The 20,101-nt window shown below is 33.2% G+C and overlaps 1 protein-coding gene across 2 annotated transcripts in view; it reads right to left on the bottom strand.

The window, feature by feature from the left end:
• Positions 1-20,101, bottom strand: part of LOC123533742 (equilibrative nucleobase transporter 1-like) — a 252,241-nt gene that overhangs the window by 119,641 nt on the left and 112,499 nt on the right. Inside the window, exon 1 of one of the 2 annotated variants that reach the window (XM_045315571.2) lies at positions 17,666-18,426. The exons of the other annotated variant lie outside the window; for it this stretch is intronic. Within the exon in view, the coding sequence (XP_045171506.2) occupies positions 17,666-18,168 (503 nt within the window). The 5' untranslated portion in view covers positions 18,169-18,426. Of the gene's footprint in view, positions 1-17,665; positions 18,427-20,101 lie in introns of those variants that run through there. 2 annotated transcript variants of the gene reach the window in all.

Raw genomic sequence — 20,101 nt, 5'->3', positions numbered from 1 at the left:
CAACCCTAGTCTTTCATAACCTACTCATCGAAATACATGTACCATTGCTTTGCCACTTGTGAATATTTTGATCAAAACCCATTTAGGCGGCTAAAGCAGTGCACCATGTATCGTGAGCAAAATAATGTTGAAGTATGGTACCCACTTTCATAATAATTTGGAATCAAAATTAACATATAAAATGTTACGATCAAAAGCATATTCTTCAAGATATCTTGCACCATTCATTATTCAAATAGATTATAGACTGATACAAAATCTCGATTTATATATCATCAAGCAAAACAAAATCAGACGTAACAAAATCATGTGAATAAAGATTTATTCACAGATGGTTGTTGCGAAAAGAGTTATTCTATTTTATCAAGAGAGAGAGAGAGAGAGAGAGAGAGAGAGAGAGTTTCTTCAAACTTGTATCAGGTTAATTGATATTTATGCTAAAGAGCTGTAATTAAGCACTTTGACGGATTTTTACAATGTCATATTAATATCAAATATTGTATCGCATTTTCAAAAACAGGACTTGTCTGAAATAAATGTCAGAAATCTACAGCTTTACTTTATTAAAATAACGTCAGGTAACTAACTGTATAAACGATATCTTTATCATCTTTATTTCAGGATGAATAGTGTCGTATTAGTGCCACGCCACGCAAAAGTCTTCGAAAGTAGATATTGTCATATTAATCGAAATTAGGACGCTTTTAAATGCAATATGCCAGCTTGTACACATGTACCACTTATTTATCTTTTACAACAACGGGTAAAAAGTGCTCATTAAGCAGTGTCGTAAAGAGAAAATTATTTCTATGTAAATGCATAAAATAATGACAGGTAGATACAACTATTATTCATGTATAAAATATTTTAGCACAATCAGTTTTTGGAGCTATTTGTCAATCAAAAGTTCATGATTCTGTCCTCTGCAACTCTAAATAGTGTAAAAAGCTGTAAACTTGTCAGATACTTGTAAGAACGAACACCATTTTGGTGCCGTTGAAACTATAACAGACTTGGGATGCTGTCATAGAACTGGATGCCTTGCAAATTATTGGAACATTTGCACGGTATCGCTAAGCCCACTAGCCTTTTTTTCAAAACTAAAAAGGATATTTTTTGGCTATAAAAGATTAGTAAACTGAAATAAGAACATTCTAGAAAATTTTAAATAGAACCACTTTTAAGAGCGTTTTCAATCTCTTAATTATTAAAGAAGCATTGATTCTGTAAGGGCAGCTTTACATTATTTGCATTTTTTTTCTACAGCGCTTACAGTTTTTTGAAACTCAAAAACTTTCAAAGTACGAAACAAGTAGTAGTTTTTATTGATAATTGATGTTGAATCATTTTTAAACACAGATTATTTTGAATTTGATAATTTTTCCTGAAAAATAAAAAGGAAACAAAGAAAATGCTGTTAAGTTGCTGCAAGGAATGTTAAAGCATCTCATTCTCAGTTGAGTAACACTTATTTCTATCATTGGAACATAGCGAATTTGTTGAATATGCCTACAATTAAAATACTATATATATATATATATATATATATATATATATACGCATAAAATAAGAGGTAAAATTCAAATGATACACGTTTTTTCCAGATTGAGCAGCAATTTGTATTTTCTGCATTCTTTCAAGTATTATACACTTGTATCCTCGAGGATAAATAAGCACCTTTGGTATTCGGTTTTAAGCATTTTTCTTCACAAAATTTATATTATCTCTGATAACCGACTGAAAGAATCAGGTAATGAAATTTACAACAATGTCATTTGGAAACACAGAACAAAATTAACAAGCATGTTTCCTGTTTCATCTGTTTAAGAGACTATTTATCACCACACATTTTGAACAGTTCTGAATACAGTGTGATATCAAATCAAACTACAGTACAGGTATCTGAGTGATTTTGGACAATATTCTACACTTGAAATCTGTCAAAAAATTGGTGAAGCCTCGTTTCGGGCAAACCTAAATCGTTTTTGTTTCCTAATCTATAACTCACAAGAGATGTAGTTTCATTTTCGCATAATAATTATTTGTGTCTGGAAAAGAAAAATAAAAAAAGCACGCCCGCTTAGCTCAGTAGGGAGAGCGTTGGTCTACGGATCGCGGGGTCGCGAGTTCGATTCCCGGGCGAGGCGTATGTTCTCCTTGACAATTTGATAAAAGACATTGTGTCTGAAATCATTCGTCCTCCACCTCTGATAATTCATGTGGGGAAGTTGGCAGTTGCTTGCGGAGAACAGGTTTTTGCTGTTACAGAATCCAGGAACACTGTTTAAGTTAACTGCCCGTCGTTACATGACTGAAATACTGCTGAAAAACGGCGTTTAACCCAAAACAAACAAACAAGAATGGGATGAAGCGGAACATCCTACTTCACTAATAACGCCAAATAAAGCGACTTTCATAGTTTTCCAGAAAATGGCTAATGCCGGAAGCTGGCTTATTATCGGTTCGCCAAAATCAAGTGTGTATTGTAAAGTCCTAAATATTCAATAGGAATTTCTGTCAGTTTCTTCACAACAGTGGCTTGCGACTCTCGCCAATTTATCATGCCTTCCAATAAAGGACACCAGAAAATTAGAACATTCCTGCGGGAAATAAGTTTTCTAATTGGCTAGGAATGTCAATGTTTCTATAAATATCAACATTTTCTCACAGTACCAAACTAAACTATGATCCACTATCATTTTTGTCGAATTGTTAATTCTACAAAATTCGGCCAAATTGCAAGAATAATCATTTTAACAGGATGTGTCCACAAGAATAAAATGCAGTTTTAATAGGACTTGCTGCCGTATCTATCGTGCGATTGGCTCTCTTTATTGAATGGTCGGAACTGAAGAAATAAATACCAAAAAAAAATGAAAGTTTTACAAGCTTGATAGATATATTAGAAAATGTACGACGAAACTTGTTTTATCTTTTTACAGATATTTCCTTATTTTATGAAAAATAATTTTATAAGTAATATTTTAGATATGTATATACAAATGAACAAGGAATTTTCGCTCAAATCGGCAAGATAAATTTTGTTTTGCGTTTGTGTTGGCTGTTTATGAAAGCTTTTGTTAATTTAAAAACTAAAATGCTAATTTCTTAATTGTCAAAGTAATGACATTGCAAACTGAGTAATGACAGGGATTCCTAAATTAAGTTCATATAATGGTTAAATCGTGTCAATAAATATCAGTTAACATTGTAACAGTGTCGATTGATTTAATTTAACGCACTAACATCTATAAAGCTATTTTAGGTCATATAAGATGGCTGCTTTTTGTATTGATTGAAATCATGCTCGAAGTCCATGCTCGGCAGGGATTTCTTGGTAGATACTTTATTTTGACACTTCGAGGAAATGAAGTGCTGTCAAAATGTTTGAAGAAAAGTTAATCTGAATTTACGAGGGGCATTTGAAAAGTAGTGACAACCGTCCATTATTTTCACCATTTGCACGTGTACCCAAAAGTGTCGCATATCAACGGAAAGAGTATTAATTTTGCCGTCCAACTGACCAAATATAGCACTAAAATCACATTCAAAAGCACTTTTAATTAGCAGCTGAAAAACATGTAATATATCATACTTGCTGAAAAAATGGCTGAATCTAGCTGCACTTTTCGCAAAGGCCAGAGGGCATATTGTAAGATATGCGGACTGCTTGGCATCGGCGTATCAGAAATTTTAGCTGACTTGGACAAAGTGTACAGGGACAGCGCGCTGCCATACAGTACAAATGCCCGATGGATATCTCTCTTTAAAGAGGGCATAACCAGTACCAAAGATGAGGCCCGTCCCGGGCGCCCTTTGACTGCTGCATCTGACAAAGAATTGATGCTGTGAAAGTAATAATCGAGAAAGATGCAAGATGCACAGTGGAGGAGATAGGGTAAATGTCGGGCCTTAATTCCTCAGCGATTTTTCTGATTTTAAAGGAAGGCTAAACTTGCGTAAGGTTTATGCACGCTTGATACCACATTTATTGACCTCTGAGCAAAAGCAGGAGAGGGTAGAAAAAAGCTTCAGCCCTGCTCATCAAATATGAAAAACAAGGAATCTAGGCGTATCAAAGAAATTGTTACAGGTGATGAGACGTGGCTGTACCTTTTTGTGTCTTACAATAAAGAATAATAAATTGTAGGTAAGTGAAAATAACGAGAAGCTCGTTATAGCTCGACAGAGCAGAAACGTCAGGCGTGTTATGTGTGCCATGTTCTTTGACTCCGATGGAATTGAGGCTCGAGTCCCTGAATTTTCTTATATTGAATTAATTGTTGCTTTTGTCAGCTGATTAGAGAAAATGTTTTATTCAGTCAAGGCTGTTATATTTCGATCTTCTCAGATCGTTCCGTACGACATTTATGTCGTGTTAGTGGTACTGTTTAGTTTCTCAGCTTGAACATTTCGGCCTTGGTGGTTCCCATACTCCCGCTTTCTTAGCTATGGGTATTGTATAATCACACCTTGGATATAGTGCCTGCTTTTTACTTTTGTCTTTTGGTCGTTCCTGTGATATGGAGGCATCATAACTTCAAATCCCCTTTCTAAATTTCAGTTTGTTTAGTTCTGTCCTTTGGCTTCTCGTTTAGGGTAAACCCATTTTTTAACTTGGGACCGTACGCCGCTTTTCATGGAATTACACTTTAGTGTATTACATGTGTAAATGTTGAGTTCTGTTCAACCCGAGGATAGAGGGCCTGGTGGTGTTTTTGTGAATCACTAACGTTCATTCAGCGATGAGCAGTTGTCACATGGTAATGTATAACAATTCATGAAACAGTACCAGTCATTTTTCTGGCAGATTTCTTGACGTGTTTGCTTAAAAGCAAAGATAAATTTCAAATGGGGAGAGCCACGTCCCAAAATCGCAACTCCCAGCACGCGGAATACACATACGCGCGTGCGTGCGGGCATGCACATGACATACATACAAAGCAAACACACGGACGAAACAAAAAAATAAAGGAACATAGTGGGGCACTGCCTTGGATGACATGCTTGAAAATTAGCAAAGACAATGCATTATGGCACAAATGAAAACAATTTTGTTTCTAATACGCAGCAATTTATCTTCAACACTCTGACGTTTCAAATTTGCATACGAAAAACTGTCAAGAACCAGTAGCAAGCTCCATGAACAGGAAACAGCTACAAAAATGATGCAGACAAAGCGATTTTTATTTACACAGGAAAGTTCAGTTTTTAAATACTATCTAATGCACTTCATTCCTTAAATGCATTTTGACTGAAAGGGATATATATGGCAAGTCTTGACAATTTAAGTACATTTTATTGTTTTTATACTCGCAATTTATTGTAAATAATAAACTACACTACGCCACATTTTCGTTCATAAAGTTACTGAATAGTTTCAGTTTATTCTAAGATTTGAATACTTTTAGTGAACTCCAGGTTTACAATTTAAAAGATACTTTGATGCTAACGTGTCAAGGGAATTAAATACTACTAATCAAAACGGCCAGCTGTCAAAAGGACTAACATTTAGGATACTATTTGGGGGGTCACAAAACTGATTGCGGCAAACATTTATGCCAAGTTATTTAAGAGCATCTCCATCCACCTAGACAAGAGAAACTGCACCAACTTTTGACCTTTGACCCCTAAGTGTGACCTTGACCTTTCAACTACTTACGCCCGACAGACTGTCAAATTGAGGCAAATAATTGTGCCAATTTATTTAAGAAATCCTAAATCCATGGCTGAGTTACAGCCCGGACACGGAAAACTGCACCAAGTTTTGACCTTTGACCTCTAGTTTGACATTGACCTTTCAGCTATCAATCTTGTTGTTGCATATGACATTTTATCTCATCAAAGCAAACATTTGTGCCAAAGTATTTAAGAATCTCTCAATTCAGTTACAGCCCGGGAATGCAAAACAGCACCGAGTTTTGACATTTGACCTCAAAGTATGACTTTGACCTTTAAGCTACAAATCTGGTTCTTGTACGCGACACACCGTGTCATTAAGTAATTTAAGAATCCCTTGATTCATGGATAAGTTACAGTTTGGACAAACTCGGACGGACGGACGGACGGACGCACGCACGCACGCACGCACATACACCGAACTGCCATTGTGACAACTATGTCGAGCTCACCGCCAGCAGGCTCGACACTAATGCATGATTCTTATTTAGCCCTTTGTAGAGATAAGAAGTCTAAGAAGACAGTAACAAATTTACATACATAATAAATGCATCTGTCTGCTGGATAACCGTTCTTTGCAGTAAAAGCTATTATTAAAGATATTTATTATAGTGTCTAAATAGTTTCAGAGATAACTTTTGTACATTAATACTGGGAAGTTAGGCTTGTTAGGTGCTAGGGGGCGTGGGCAGTGTTGCATTTTCCATTACTGCTCATGAACAGACTCAATCAAACCGAGTCTGCAATTTTCACTGTTTGCCTTGTTTTCGGTGCTTCCGAGGGATCTACTTTTCAGATTTTTGTTATTGCTAAGTCAATGTAAACAATTGTTGGCTTTGAAACAGTTCCACACTCATTTTTCTAGACTTCTACTGATTTATTAAATTTACCTTTAAAGAAATAACGAAAGTATTCACAAATAATATATGGTAGATGTATGCATTGCTTCAATACCTTTACTGTATTGCTTTTCAGGGACACATATGTTACCTACAAATATGGATGACATTTTTTCATAGTCAATAACATAATATATACGCCTTTGGAAAGGAGTTTTGTAGAGGTACCGGTAGTAATGCATATCTACGTAATTAGAACAGAAATTGGTTGGTTTTGTTTTGATGGGTTTAACATTGCATCGACACAAATATAGGTCATATGTCAATTTTCAAGCTTTTGATGGTGGAGGAAGACACATTTTGCTCCTCCGTTTATTATTTAATCACTAGCTGGCAACTGGGTAGACCTTCAGTAAGCCAGCTGGATAGCTTCCTCCCATGAAGAATTAAACGTACCGAGCAGGGCTTGAACCCAGAAGTGATTCAAAGACAGCGACCATAACTACTGGGTCACGGATAGATATTGGATAAAAAATAACTGAATCACAATAAACAACTAATAATATCGTAAAATTGTTGTTGCAGTGAGTGTAAGTAGCGTGTAAAACATCAGAAATATATAAAAACTGAAATTTAAAGAACTGTCAGTACTTATACTACAACGTAAGCTATCTTCTCCATGAAAAGAGCTTCCTGTTTAATCTATGGAAAATTAAAGAATGTTTTCAAAACCATAAATAGTAATCGCATTCAATCCTCTCTTGTTCGCATATTTTTAAATTAATCATAGTTGAATGAAGAAATGCATATGGGGAAATATATGCCCTGTTCCGAGTATTTTGCATGCTAGAATTCATTAGTTATTTTATTTTGGAAAATATGCATGACAGACGAATGGAGTGGAAATGTTGTCGTCTGGAAAATACAGAATCTATATTTTTGTTTATCAAAGCAAACTAAAACAAAGGTTAAATTTGGCATTTTCATTTTAAGCTAATCTGAGTCTTGTCTATAATTTGTTTATGAAATAATAAAGCCGATCGCGTTCTTTATCAGACGCTTTGATTTTTAACCATACGGAGTGATTCCCTTGTGATACAGTTTCTGCGCATATGAACTCCGAACCATGGTAAATCGGGCGATTTCTCCCAAGGAAACATCTTCCACTTTCATTCTTACATGCTCATTGGAACATGACGAAAAAGATCATTCTTAACTTCTTTCATTTGAGTAGTAATGAAGTCCGAATTAGATATATGTGATACTACAGAAATGTTTGAGCGTGTTTGTTTTGTTTCTAATGCATTTTATTTCTAAGAAAGATTCACACAGATATAGTTATCGCTATAGCTCGTTGATTGTAAAGCCGTCAATGGATTGTCGCACGACAATGAAAATTAGCTAAACTTGTCCAATGTAAAATGGCATAAAACGTATTATATCGTTTTTAAATTTCGCCGCATGCCATAACTTTGTTTCACTCTAACTACCTACCTATTCCATCCGCCCCGCTAATCAATATCTATCTAATTTACTTGTAGGTATGTGACTACCGAAATATTTCTTGACAATGCCTATTATTAAATTATAATCATGTAACGAACTTGTAAATAATTATAATGGTTCGTTTTCTGGTTTGTTTGTTGTTCCAAAATACAATATATTTATAGTTTAATGTCAATCATAAATTTGAAGATGTTCATTCTTCCATACTTTTAGCAATTAAAGAACATATACGAATTGCAAAACACTTATATCAGTCATGGCAGATGGGACGACTTATTTCTCTCATTGATGTCAACACTGACATATCAAGTGATGCAAATAATTGTCTTTTGTAGCTTAGTGTAACCTGTTTCTCTGCTACATCTTTTAAAACCACAAACAAAAAGCATTGCAAAGCTTCCGAGATAAATGCGAATAACGTATAATGCATAAAAGTATGGTAAGACATAAATTTGAGAAATGATGAATGTTTAAAATAACAGATTTTGTTAACAATTATTCATTTCAATAATTATAAAAGAAAAACTACATATATTATAATCACATGCCAAATTTCTACATTGCAATTTAGAACCTCTTGAATGGATACTTTTATATAATAAGTCTTTGAAAAGCTGAAGCATGAATAAACTCTTTGCACTGGTGGCAGTTCCTTTTTAAAATATTGGGTTATGTACAAAGGTGAGGAAGCACATATATGCGTATACGGTTTGTGGTATTTATAGCCTAAGTTTTAGTTCCTTAATTCAATATAAACATCTATACTATAACTACTTACATTGCAATTATTTGTGCGTTTCCGGCTCCATACTTATCAAGAAATATTCCAAGTGGTAACAGTAATATGTTTTCAATGATTACAACAAGTAGTATCACTTAATCAAGCGTTTGTGCGTCTTCTGAACATTTAGGATTTGTGCAATTTGCATAAACTGATTGAATATCTGTATCTGACACTGATGTTGTAGTTAGTTGCATATTTGTATACCCTTTTAGAATAATAACTATTAAAACTCGACTCCACACGCAGATTTCTGTGCTCGCCAGATTTCATGTCCTTATATGAAGATCCTTCAGAAGCGTAGAACGCAACCAAGCACAATAATAGTGGATGTGAGAAGCAATGAAATGTACAACAACCCTCATGTTCCAGTAGTCTTATCTCCCAAAGAGTGTAACGTCATAAATATTCAAGGTAACAAACTGGTATTTCTGACATTGCACTTCTAGAAATGAATTATATTAATTATTAAACTCCATTAAGGTATGTCAACAGAATTTTTATTTCTCAAATGTAGTGGATAAAAACCAAACACGCAAATTCATAGCATAAGTCTTTCCGTTTTTGTCGTGCTGAGGGACCTGTGGAGTGTCCACTTTTTCAATTTTAGATACACAGCTCAACTTTTAAGTTGTGACACACAAAAAAGAATTACACAAATCTTCACATAAAATCAAACGTAAAAGCTTTATTAGATAATGTACATGTAAGGGGAAGTAAAATATATGAACATCATATCTAAATAGTGTCATTTTGAAGTTTACAATGAATAATTCAAACCTTTACAGAACTTCTATCGTTAGTTGTTTGTTCATGAAGTTGGTTTCTATTCTAATTCAAATCATTTTTAATACTTATGCAGACACGACAACATTGTGCGTTAGATTCACGAGGAAGTTCTCAAGAAAATGTTGATAATCTGGGTAAAATAATTATTTGTTTTTATGATACAAGAAAACTCTTAGAATAAGTTTAAGGCAAACGTGATTAATGACGCATATACACGACATCGAGAGATCAAATTATCAGCAACGAGACAAAGTGGACGTCGCCCTCAATAATCATTATTTTCTCAGTTCTCTTGTGAATACACATTGTATCTATTTCATGCGCGTCTATTGATAGACTTTTCTCTAATAAGGTGGTATTTTCTGAGCATTATAAACGGTGTTTGTATCATTTTCTACAAATTAAGGAAGGCTACAGGAGGACTACCGCTTCTTCTGCTTGTCTGTTAATTAGGCTAGGGTTCTCGTATATAGTTCAAATGTAACATTGAAGGTTACAGTTTTTGGCAAGTCGTGTTGCTTCATTTTAAACTGCAGTGCTGTTACAACATTGATCATGACAAAAACGTTCCCATATGTAAAGACAAGTTTCAAGAATGCAGCCTCCCATCAAAGATTTAATTTTCCAAATCGGGGTACATTTTGCAACACTTAATGACGAAACAAAAGACATTTTAAATTCTTTTGAATAAACATTACAAACGATTGAACATATCGCAATATATATGTCAAATATTCTATTTCTACAATAATTTCGAAACACAAATAAATCGAGTACTTCATGTGCTTGAAGTCAAAATGTCTTATACCTTTAACTATTTTCTGCAGTAAGTAGAATATCAAACCTAAGCATTGCATTTCGAAGCTCCACAATGCTTGTACTTAAAATGTATTTAATTTAATAATCAAACAAGTCGGTAACATTAAACCTCCAAAACAAAATCATAATAAAATTATGGTTATATATAAACGAGTTAATACGCAATGAAAATGGTTATTCTTTTAGGGTTACCCGTTTGTAATAGTAGTCCAGTTACCTATCATTGTGGCTGTAGCTCGGTAATTGAAACAAACAGATTCGAGTATCACACAATTTTGGTACTGAAACTGCTTTTGTGTAACCATATGCAGTGAAATCCCACCCGTACGCTACGAAACGTTGATATCATGGCAAATATAATTTGTTTCTTTATTAATTTGATATAATTGAGACATATGCTTTACGTATATGCGTTACGTGTTTGTTTGATCTCTTGTAATCCATAGAGAATTGTTGCAGTTGTTATGTGCAATAAAATTATTTTATTGATTCGTTGGCTTAATAAAGCCAACTGTGTTCCTTTATTTGTTCGTTTTGTCCTCATGTGTTTGCTTTGTGTGGGTTGGTCGCGTGCGCGTCCGCGTGCTGGGATTACGTTCGGAGAGGGTCCGTTTTTAGAACGTGGCTTTCCGTGTTGAATCTTCATCCTTGTTTTGATAAACCAGTTTAAAAGATAAGAATTCTCATCTAAATAGAGCAGAACGATCTTATACAGTACGACTAAGTGGTCGATTGTATCAGGCAGTCACTTGTCTAAAGCAGCTACCCAGCTGACTGACTTCATTGACTTGACTGCTTAATACGGATTTTTCTGTTTTATAGCATCTGTGTACATATGGAAACAATTACCACGCTTGTCCAGATAAAGTTTAGGAGGCACAGACCTTCATTCTCTTTATTTTTACTTTCTTATGATTTTGGTCTTATTCTTAAACTTTAAAACTTATCTTTTAAAAAATAGTGATCGGCTTTGGATATATCTTTTTATATCTCTTTTAGACGTAAGTGAAGGCTTACATATGAAAGGGATTTTTAAGGGTTTTGTCTATAACTATTGGTGCCATTTTAGCAAGTTTTCAATGGAATTCTATGCAAAGATTTTTATGTGTAACAGAATATTATAGTTATATCAATTGTGCATCTTTTGGAAATACTGCTTGAAATGTTTCGGCATACCGGTTCTAGTGGCATCGGATATTCACAGCATGTCGCAGGCAAATTTATTTGATGTCTTCTAACATTTAAAATGTTCATGAACAGACTAAGTCAAAACAAGTCTCCTATATTTTGCAGGGCTGCATCCTATGCCTCAAAAAAGATCTTCTTATAACGTTTCACAATAGCAGTCTTTAGGTGCCGTGTGACGGTCGTAAAATTAATTTGGAATTATAGATTTCATCCAATATCTGTTTAATATAATTGCTATATTGGCATGAGGGTTGTTGCGCTTTCTATTACCTTTCATAGACAGACTCAATCAACCGAGTCTGTTATCATTTTGCTTAGTTGCATGGTATGCTTCCAAAGGATCTTCTTTCAGATTTTATTTAATTTTATAACACAAGCCAGTCGTATTGTTTCTTAAATCTACTGTGTCCATCCATGAACAACATTCACGTATGTTAATTATTTACTAGACTTACTGAAATGTAAGATTGAAATATACCTGTTAATGTCACAGTGAAAAAATAAAATTTTCTGAAAACTTTTGAAAACTTTTAAAATAAAAATGTTTTACATGTAAGATTAATGACTTTTTACTCATGAACACCACATCTTAACTTTGTCACTTGTGAAATACTGCATTACTATTTTGTCCTCAATAAAGACATTTTGATTAAAATATTATGTCTGTTCATATTTAAGCTAAAGCAGTGCACCATTTAATGTAATCCATTTAATGTGACCGAAAATATTGTTAAAGTATGGTGCCAACCTTCATAACAATTTTGAGTAAAACTTAACATATTCTTCAATATATATCGCACAATTCATTATTTACTTAGATCATAGTTTGAGGCAAGACTGATTTATTTACCGCCAAGCAAAACATAAATCAATCGTAACATAATCATGTGAATAAAGATTTATTTACAGACTATTGTTGCAAATAGAGTCAGCGATATCATAATTTAACAAGACAGAGAGGGGGGAGAGAGAGAGAGAGAGAGAGAGAGAGAGAGAGAGAGAAGAAAATATATATATAATTATATATTCTATGGGGTAAATTGATATCACAATAAAAGAAATATTTAAGCAAAACAAAAAGATGTACAATGTCATGTTTATATCAAATAATGTATTAATTTTGTTTGTTTGCATTTTAACAAGATTTGTTTAAATTATTCTACAGTTTTACGTTATTTAAATAACGTCAGGTAATTTTTATATAAACAATATATTTATCCTTTTTTTTTTCATTGCGAATATTGTCTACTTCGAAAGTATATCTGGACAAAATAATCGAAATTAAGACATTTTTGAATGCTATATGTCAATTTATGCATAAGTTTCCAAGTGATTTCTAGATTGCTTTTTTACAAACACAAGTGAATAGTGCTTATTTGTAGTTTTATGGCTGAACATTCCCGAAAAAAGGCTTTAAAATTATCTTAAATCTCTGATAATCAAAAATTGAAGAACCATTCACTCTGCAGCTTTATTTTATTTTCAATGTCCTCTACAGCACTGACAGTTTCTTTAAATCTTCAAAATTTCACAGTGTGAAACATAGTTAATTGAATTTGATTATTTTTCCAGCAAATACAAAACAAAAAAAAAAACAACAAAAAACAGAAAGAAATCTGAAAATTAAGTTACTGTCGGGACTAGCAAAGTTTTAAGCACCTTTTATTTACAGTTTATGTCAGAAGTTTTGAATATTTTCATGTACACACAGGCAAATGTAAAATAGTTTACATTAAAACCAGCATAAGATATGCCATCAGTATCACATAATATGACGAACGTTATTTTTACATCATTTTTAAAAGCATATAAGGCATTTCACTCAAAACACTCAAATTTCGGTCTTCATTTGATTGCATTGCCAAATGTTACATATCAACAACAGGTATTAAGATATTTCCAAGTAAGTAAATAGTTTTAAGATACGATTAGAGATTTGTGTTGTTGGGTTACAATCATATTTAAGTGACACTGCATAATCGTGCTGTTATTTCGTATTGAAATAAACTAAAATTGAAATACTATTTATTAACACCCATAGTATGTTGGAAATTTGGGGAAATAGGTCTATTGCAAAATAACAGAAAATACCCGGGTATCACTAATTGTACGTGTACATTTGAATAAAATGCGAAGAAGAGAAAAAATCAACTGAACCCAAATGAAAAATATAAAGATTTATAAAAATATAATGTTAAATACCCAAAGCACTTACTGACAATTCCGATACACTTTAATACGGCGATACTTTTTGTGTATTCTTTGCACATGTAAACTCTGACATCTGGGTCTTGGATGCGCTAACATCAACACAGTTATTCCGCTACAACATATCTGCAGCCAGTGCTTGTATCATATCTGATGGAGTGCTACTTTATAATAAGTTATTTGAAATATGAAATGTCGCTATAACATTTACAGTGCAATTGTTGACATATCTCTTCGTATTCATGTTTTTTAAGTAACGTATATTTCTATTGTTTTTCCTTATCTATAACTCACACAAGATGTTATTTCATCTTATTATTTTCATATAATAAATTATTTGTGAAATGATATTTCCTCGTGGATACAAAAATTAAACATTTGATGAACTCGGACATACTGCGTTAAAAAAAAAACTAAAGTGACTTTCATAGGTCTCCAGAAAATGACCATGTATGGAAATTTGTTTAAAATCAGAAAGCCAAACAAAATGAAGTGTACATTGTAAAGTCCTTAACATTCAATGGAATTTTCCGTCCATTTCTTCACATCAGTTGCTTGATATTTGGGTCAATTTATCATGCTTCCCAATAAAGGCCACAAGAAAATTAGAATTTTCCTGCGGAAAATAAGTGCACTAATTGGCTAGGAGTGTCAGTGCTTCTTTAAATATCATAGACTATCAAAGTTGCTATCACAGTACTTCTGTGATAGCATGGCACATGTTTAACCTTTTAAAAAAATGATGATTCACCACCAGTTTTGCCGAATTGTTAATTTTACAAAGAGCTGGCAAATTTTACAATTGCAAGGATAATTATTTCAACAGTATATGTCAGCAAGGATGAAATGTAGTTTTAACAGGACTTGCTTTCGTATCTGGTGTGTGGTTGGTCCTGGTCGGTCTTTAAGAAGTAAGTACAGAAAAATGTTAATTATTCAAACACTATACATACGTTAGAAAATGAGCGACGAAACTTGTTTTTAAATATTACCTGGATTTATGGAACATACTTTTATTATTAATATTTTCGACATGTGTATACAAGATATTTGTCGCCCGAATCACCAATATGAACTATGTGGAAAGGAGTCTGGTATTGGTACTGGTAGTAATGCATGTCTACCTTATTAAGAATAGATATTGGATAAAAAAACTGAATCACACTGAACAATTAATCATATTATATTGCAATTTAAAGACAACAAAAATTGAGAAGAAGTATTGTTATTGCAGTAAACATGTTAGTAGCGCGTAAACATCAAAATATATGAAAACTGAAATATAAAGAACCGTCAGTACTCATATTAAAATATAAGCTTTCATCTCTATGAAAAGAGCTTTCTGTTTAACCTTATAAAAATTATACACAAATTAACAAGCGCACCAAGTCCTCTCCTGTTGACATATTTCCAAACCAATTATTCTTGCATGAAGAAATTCAGACGGGAAATATATATCCCGTTTCTAGTATTTTATACGCTAGAATTCATACGTGATTTTAGTCTGGAAAATATGAAATATGACAGACGAATAGAGTGGAAATGATGTCGTCTGGCAAATTCGGAAATATATACTGTAAACCTAGAAATGTTCGCGGATACTATATTTCGCGTTTTTCAAAATGTTGACATTTTCGCGGATACTAATCTTCGCGGAATCATAAATATCGCGAATCCCGCGAAAATGAAGTCGCAAGTGAACATATTTAGTATTTTTTTGCCAATAAAATTTGAACTTGAAGTATAATAAGGTAAGTATCACTGCATAGTTGCATTTATAGTATTCTCGAAAACGTTCAGTTTTATTGTACCATTCAATTTAAATGCACTCTAATCCTTTTCATCCATATCAACGGTTATTCACACCACCAATTATTAACAGTCAGTAAATTGCTGTTATTACACTGTCATTTGTTTGCCAGTTAAATAGGCGATTAATCCACACTTAGCAGAAATAGACACAATATTTTACTTTTCAATAATATATCGTTTTGGTTGCCGACTGTAAATTACATGTATATGTCGTTCGATAAATACATATTGTTTTTGTTTTTATCCCCTGTTTGCCTGACGGATCGATATTGAAAATGCTGTTGCTTCATAGGTAAGTAACTTGTCAATATGGATTTGTGCACTCATGAAATACAATTATGGTACTAGAATATGAATTATTAATATCCAGATATGTGTAAGTAATGAACCATTTTATAGCCATCTATTTATGCTGAAGCTAAAATCTTTCGCGTTTTTGTTAGATCAGAGTTTTTCGCGGCTTTTTAATTTCACGGAAATATACTACCCGCGAAAGGCGCTAATTTAAAAAGCGCGAAAACAATTCTAGGTTTACAGTATTATTGTTTATCAAAGCTAGTGAACAGAAAGGTATAATTTGTCATTTTAAATTAATTCAACTAATTTCGGTCTGCTGTAATAGTTTCGTTTCTGCGCATATGGACACCGAAACATAGTTACTAAGACGATATTAACAAGAAGGCATTGTATATTTTTATTCTTACATGAGCACTGGAACATGACGATAAAAATCATTCTGAACTTTAATCAATCGGGTAGTAGTAGCGGGCGTCATGCGCCTATATGACGCCATGACTTAAGTTGTAGCATTCTCTGACCGTTTCCCGCTACAACTGAAGTTTATCGCAGAATACATTTCCATGGTTACTCAACTAACATAAAATCAGAGCCAAGCAAGAATGTTAGATCTTTCCATAACTATGGTAATATGCTATAAAAGGACTTCAGTAAATTTTGTTTCATATCTTTGTCCGAATTGGACATAATTATGTGATTAGATAGAAATGTTTGCGCGTGTTTGTTTTGCTTCTTCTGCATTTTATTTCTAAGGAAACGTTCATACAGATATGGTAATCTTCTACTGATATTGCTAAATCAACTTTTGACTGCAAAGCATTCAATGCATTGTCAAATACATATCGGATTCACATGACAATGAAAATTTTGTTAAACTGGTCTGATAGTTACACAGCTTGAAAAATTGAGTAAACTGTATCCAATTAGTAAATATCGCAAGCAGCATGTCGTAACCTTTTTCTATATGCCCACCCTCCTATACAACTGCCCCTCTACACACCTTCCTACCTATTTTACTTGTAGCTTTGCGGGAACTGAAATATTATATTATAATCATGTAACGAACATATAAATAACAATAATTGTTCGATTTCTAGTTTGCTTGTCATTCCAAAATACAATAATATGTAAACATAAATAGTCCCAGGTCAATTATAAAATGTTCATACTTCTAAACTTTAAACAATTAATGAACATAATGTTATACGAAATGCAAAACAACCTTATCAATGGCGGTAGTTAGGATGACTTATTTCTCTCATTGATAACAGCGCTAATGTCAAGCGATGCAAGATTTTGTCTTTTGTAACTTGGCGAAACCTCTTACACTGTTACGTTTTTAAGACCACAAATGGGTCCGTATAATGCAAATAACTACATAAATATATGATAAGACATAAATTTGAGAAAATGCTGAATGTTTTTAACAATTATTCATGTCAATAATGAAATGCTGCATATATTATGATCGTATTCCATTTTCTACATAGCGACTTTGCACCGATTGAATTTAATATAACTTTAAACATTCATCATTTCTCAAATTTATGTCTTATCATACATTTACGCAGTTAATTTGAATGAGAGTTTTGTATTTTGTTGAATGTGTAATTGATGAGCTGAAACATGAACTAAACCTTTGCAAAGATGCCAGTACGAAAATATTGAAGCTACACGCTTCTTGGAATTTATAGCCCAAATTTTGGTTCCTAAGTTTAATATAGACATCTATACTATAAATACTTACATTGCAACTATTCGTGTTTTTCCAGTTCCATGCTTATCAAGAAATATTCCAAGAGGTAACAATAAAATGTTTCTAATAATAACGACCAGTTTTATCACTAAATCAAACGTTTGCGCGTCGTCTGAACATTTAAGATTTGTGCTGTTTACATAAACCGATTGATTATCTGAATTCGAAATCGTTTGAGGTGTTGTGATCAGTTGCATTTTTGCATACTCATCTAAACTTACAACTTTCAAAACTCGTTTCCACACACAGTTTTCTTTTCCCCCTTTTCGTAGTTTTACAGATTTCATGTCCTTATCGATGTGTCCCATCAAACCGCTTGTATCATCAGTATCTAATTCGGTTTTCATTGTCATATTGCATGCGTCCATGAAATAGCCCTCGTCTTTCAAAATAAGTCGCATCCACATCCACCCATTTAGTATTCCGGAGATAAAAAGACATTCAAAAATACAAAACACCACTGTCACTGGTTTTTTACCGCATGGAAAAGCCATATTTTTGTCAGGGATTATATTTATTTTATGTCAACTCTTCTTGCGCGTCACATTAGCATTAAAATGTCCAAGCCTTACACGAACGAACAATCGAACTATTACAATCTAGCTTCACTTTATGCTTTTTAATCTTTGTCCAACCTCGCATTTAAAAATGAATATAACATTGAACAAATGCGCCTCGTTACCTGCAACAAGCTGTTGCTCGTTTAGCGGTTACTCTGAACGGTTTTGTCTGTTCTCCTATCAATACCGATATTGGAAGATTTGATACAGCAACCTCTAAAGGTTTTACTGCCTGAGGACATAACGATAGGCTACTGGCCGACATGTCTTCAGTCTGTTTGCATCCAGAAAGTAATACTTCTGCTGACATATTTATTCAATAGGTAAGTTACATATTGCTGAATTTTATTGATATTCCTTTTAAGGAAATAAGATTTCATTTTGCTTTCCAAAGTCAGATAAAAACACTGCACTGAAACACTAATTGTTCTACGATGACATGAAGATATATTTGTGCAAGTTCAGAAGTTAACTCTACAGTAAATGCATATAGTTTGGTATTCACGTTTTCGTGCGTAAACGGTTTAGACGAGCTTAACGTAAAACAAAGAAATGAAAGCAAACCGATGATTACTTCGTGAGATATTTCCAACGTGTATGACATCTTACCAAATATGATATACGTGCCGTTCCATGACAAAACCTGTATTATAATTAGTGACCAAAAAAGTCATAATTAAGATAACAAAATATTTATGAAGAACATTATTGTACCATTAGAAGATATCATCTTCACTAATTTAACACATACAATGCTTTTAATCAATTAACCAAAGACATATAGAGACGTGACGTTAAGAACGTCATGGAAGCAGATTGACGTCATCGTTCATTGCGTGGATTTTTCATGTCATTTCAGACACAAATTATACATTTCTCTTTCGAAATATTAAACATCTGAATGATTAGAAACCGTTTCAAATGATTTTACTTAAAAATAATTTAACCATGTATTTTTGGGGTTTCATTGCAGGCCTTTAATATAAACATCTCTCTATTCTCCTGGTGCAGGGCGCTTTGTAATATCGGTTGCCATGACAACACAAATAACATTTATTTATAAAAGATGGTAGAATTTGTTTTGCCTTAAATAACTGAAGTACAAAATATTAATTTCTAGTTTGTACGTACCTATAAGAAAAACAGTGATTTTCCAATGTTTTAAATTATATACTATGCAGTAAATATATCATGTCACTATTATAGGTTTTCTCATGGAACGGTCCAATGTTTCATATTTCAAGACACACGGACAGTTTTATTCATTTAAATCGCCAATACTTTCTCACCGGCTCAGTGCAGCCCCTTTTAAGGGGTTTTGACAAAATATTTAAGCATTATTCGCAGTTAATGTGTTGTTTCCTTTGCTTTTGTATGACTAATTATGCAAGTTTGATGATACAAGCACTTGTATGAATGCTACATGTAAGAAATTCTGATAACAATATCCTATGTCCTATACATCTGTTATTTTCCCATTACTGATAAAGAAGACATGCTTTTCAGCCATACAATAATAAGATTTGTCTGCGCTGATTTAATGTCAACTATTAATTCGATCACATGTCCTTCTTAATGTTTGTTTTGTTATCTTTACCATCTGGTAATTTCACATCTCTTCAATATTTGATATCATATTGTTGAGAGTATGAAATCTGATACAATTCTCCTGTTTCGTTTGGTTTTGGTAACATTAAGCTAGACAAAACGAAAAATAAACAATATTTCTTTAATAACATTTTTCACTTACCCATTAGATGTACTTTCATTGATTGTATAGCTGTGAAAATAGTTTAACGTGGGTTGCGTTTTAAGTGTTGAAAAAAAATATCTGCTATAAAACGGAAAAGATAAAAAGCGTTGTTCA

The sequence above is a fragment of the Mercenaria mercenaria genome, chromosome 12 (assembly GCF_021730395.1).
Source record: "Mercenaria mercenaria strain notata chromosome 12, MADL_Memer_1, whole genome shotgun sequence".
Taxonomy (NCBI): Eukaryota; Metazoa; Mollusca; class Bivalvia; order Venerida; family Veneridae; genus Mercenaria; species Mercenaria mercenaria.
The sequence above is the reverse complement of the archived record's forward strand: the minus strand, read 5'-3'. Positions and strand labels throughout refer to the sequence as shown.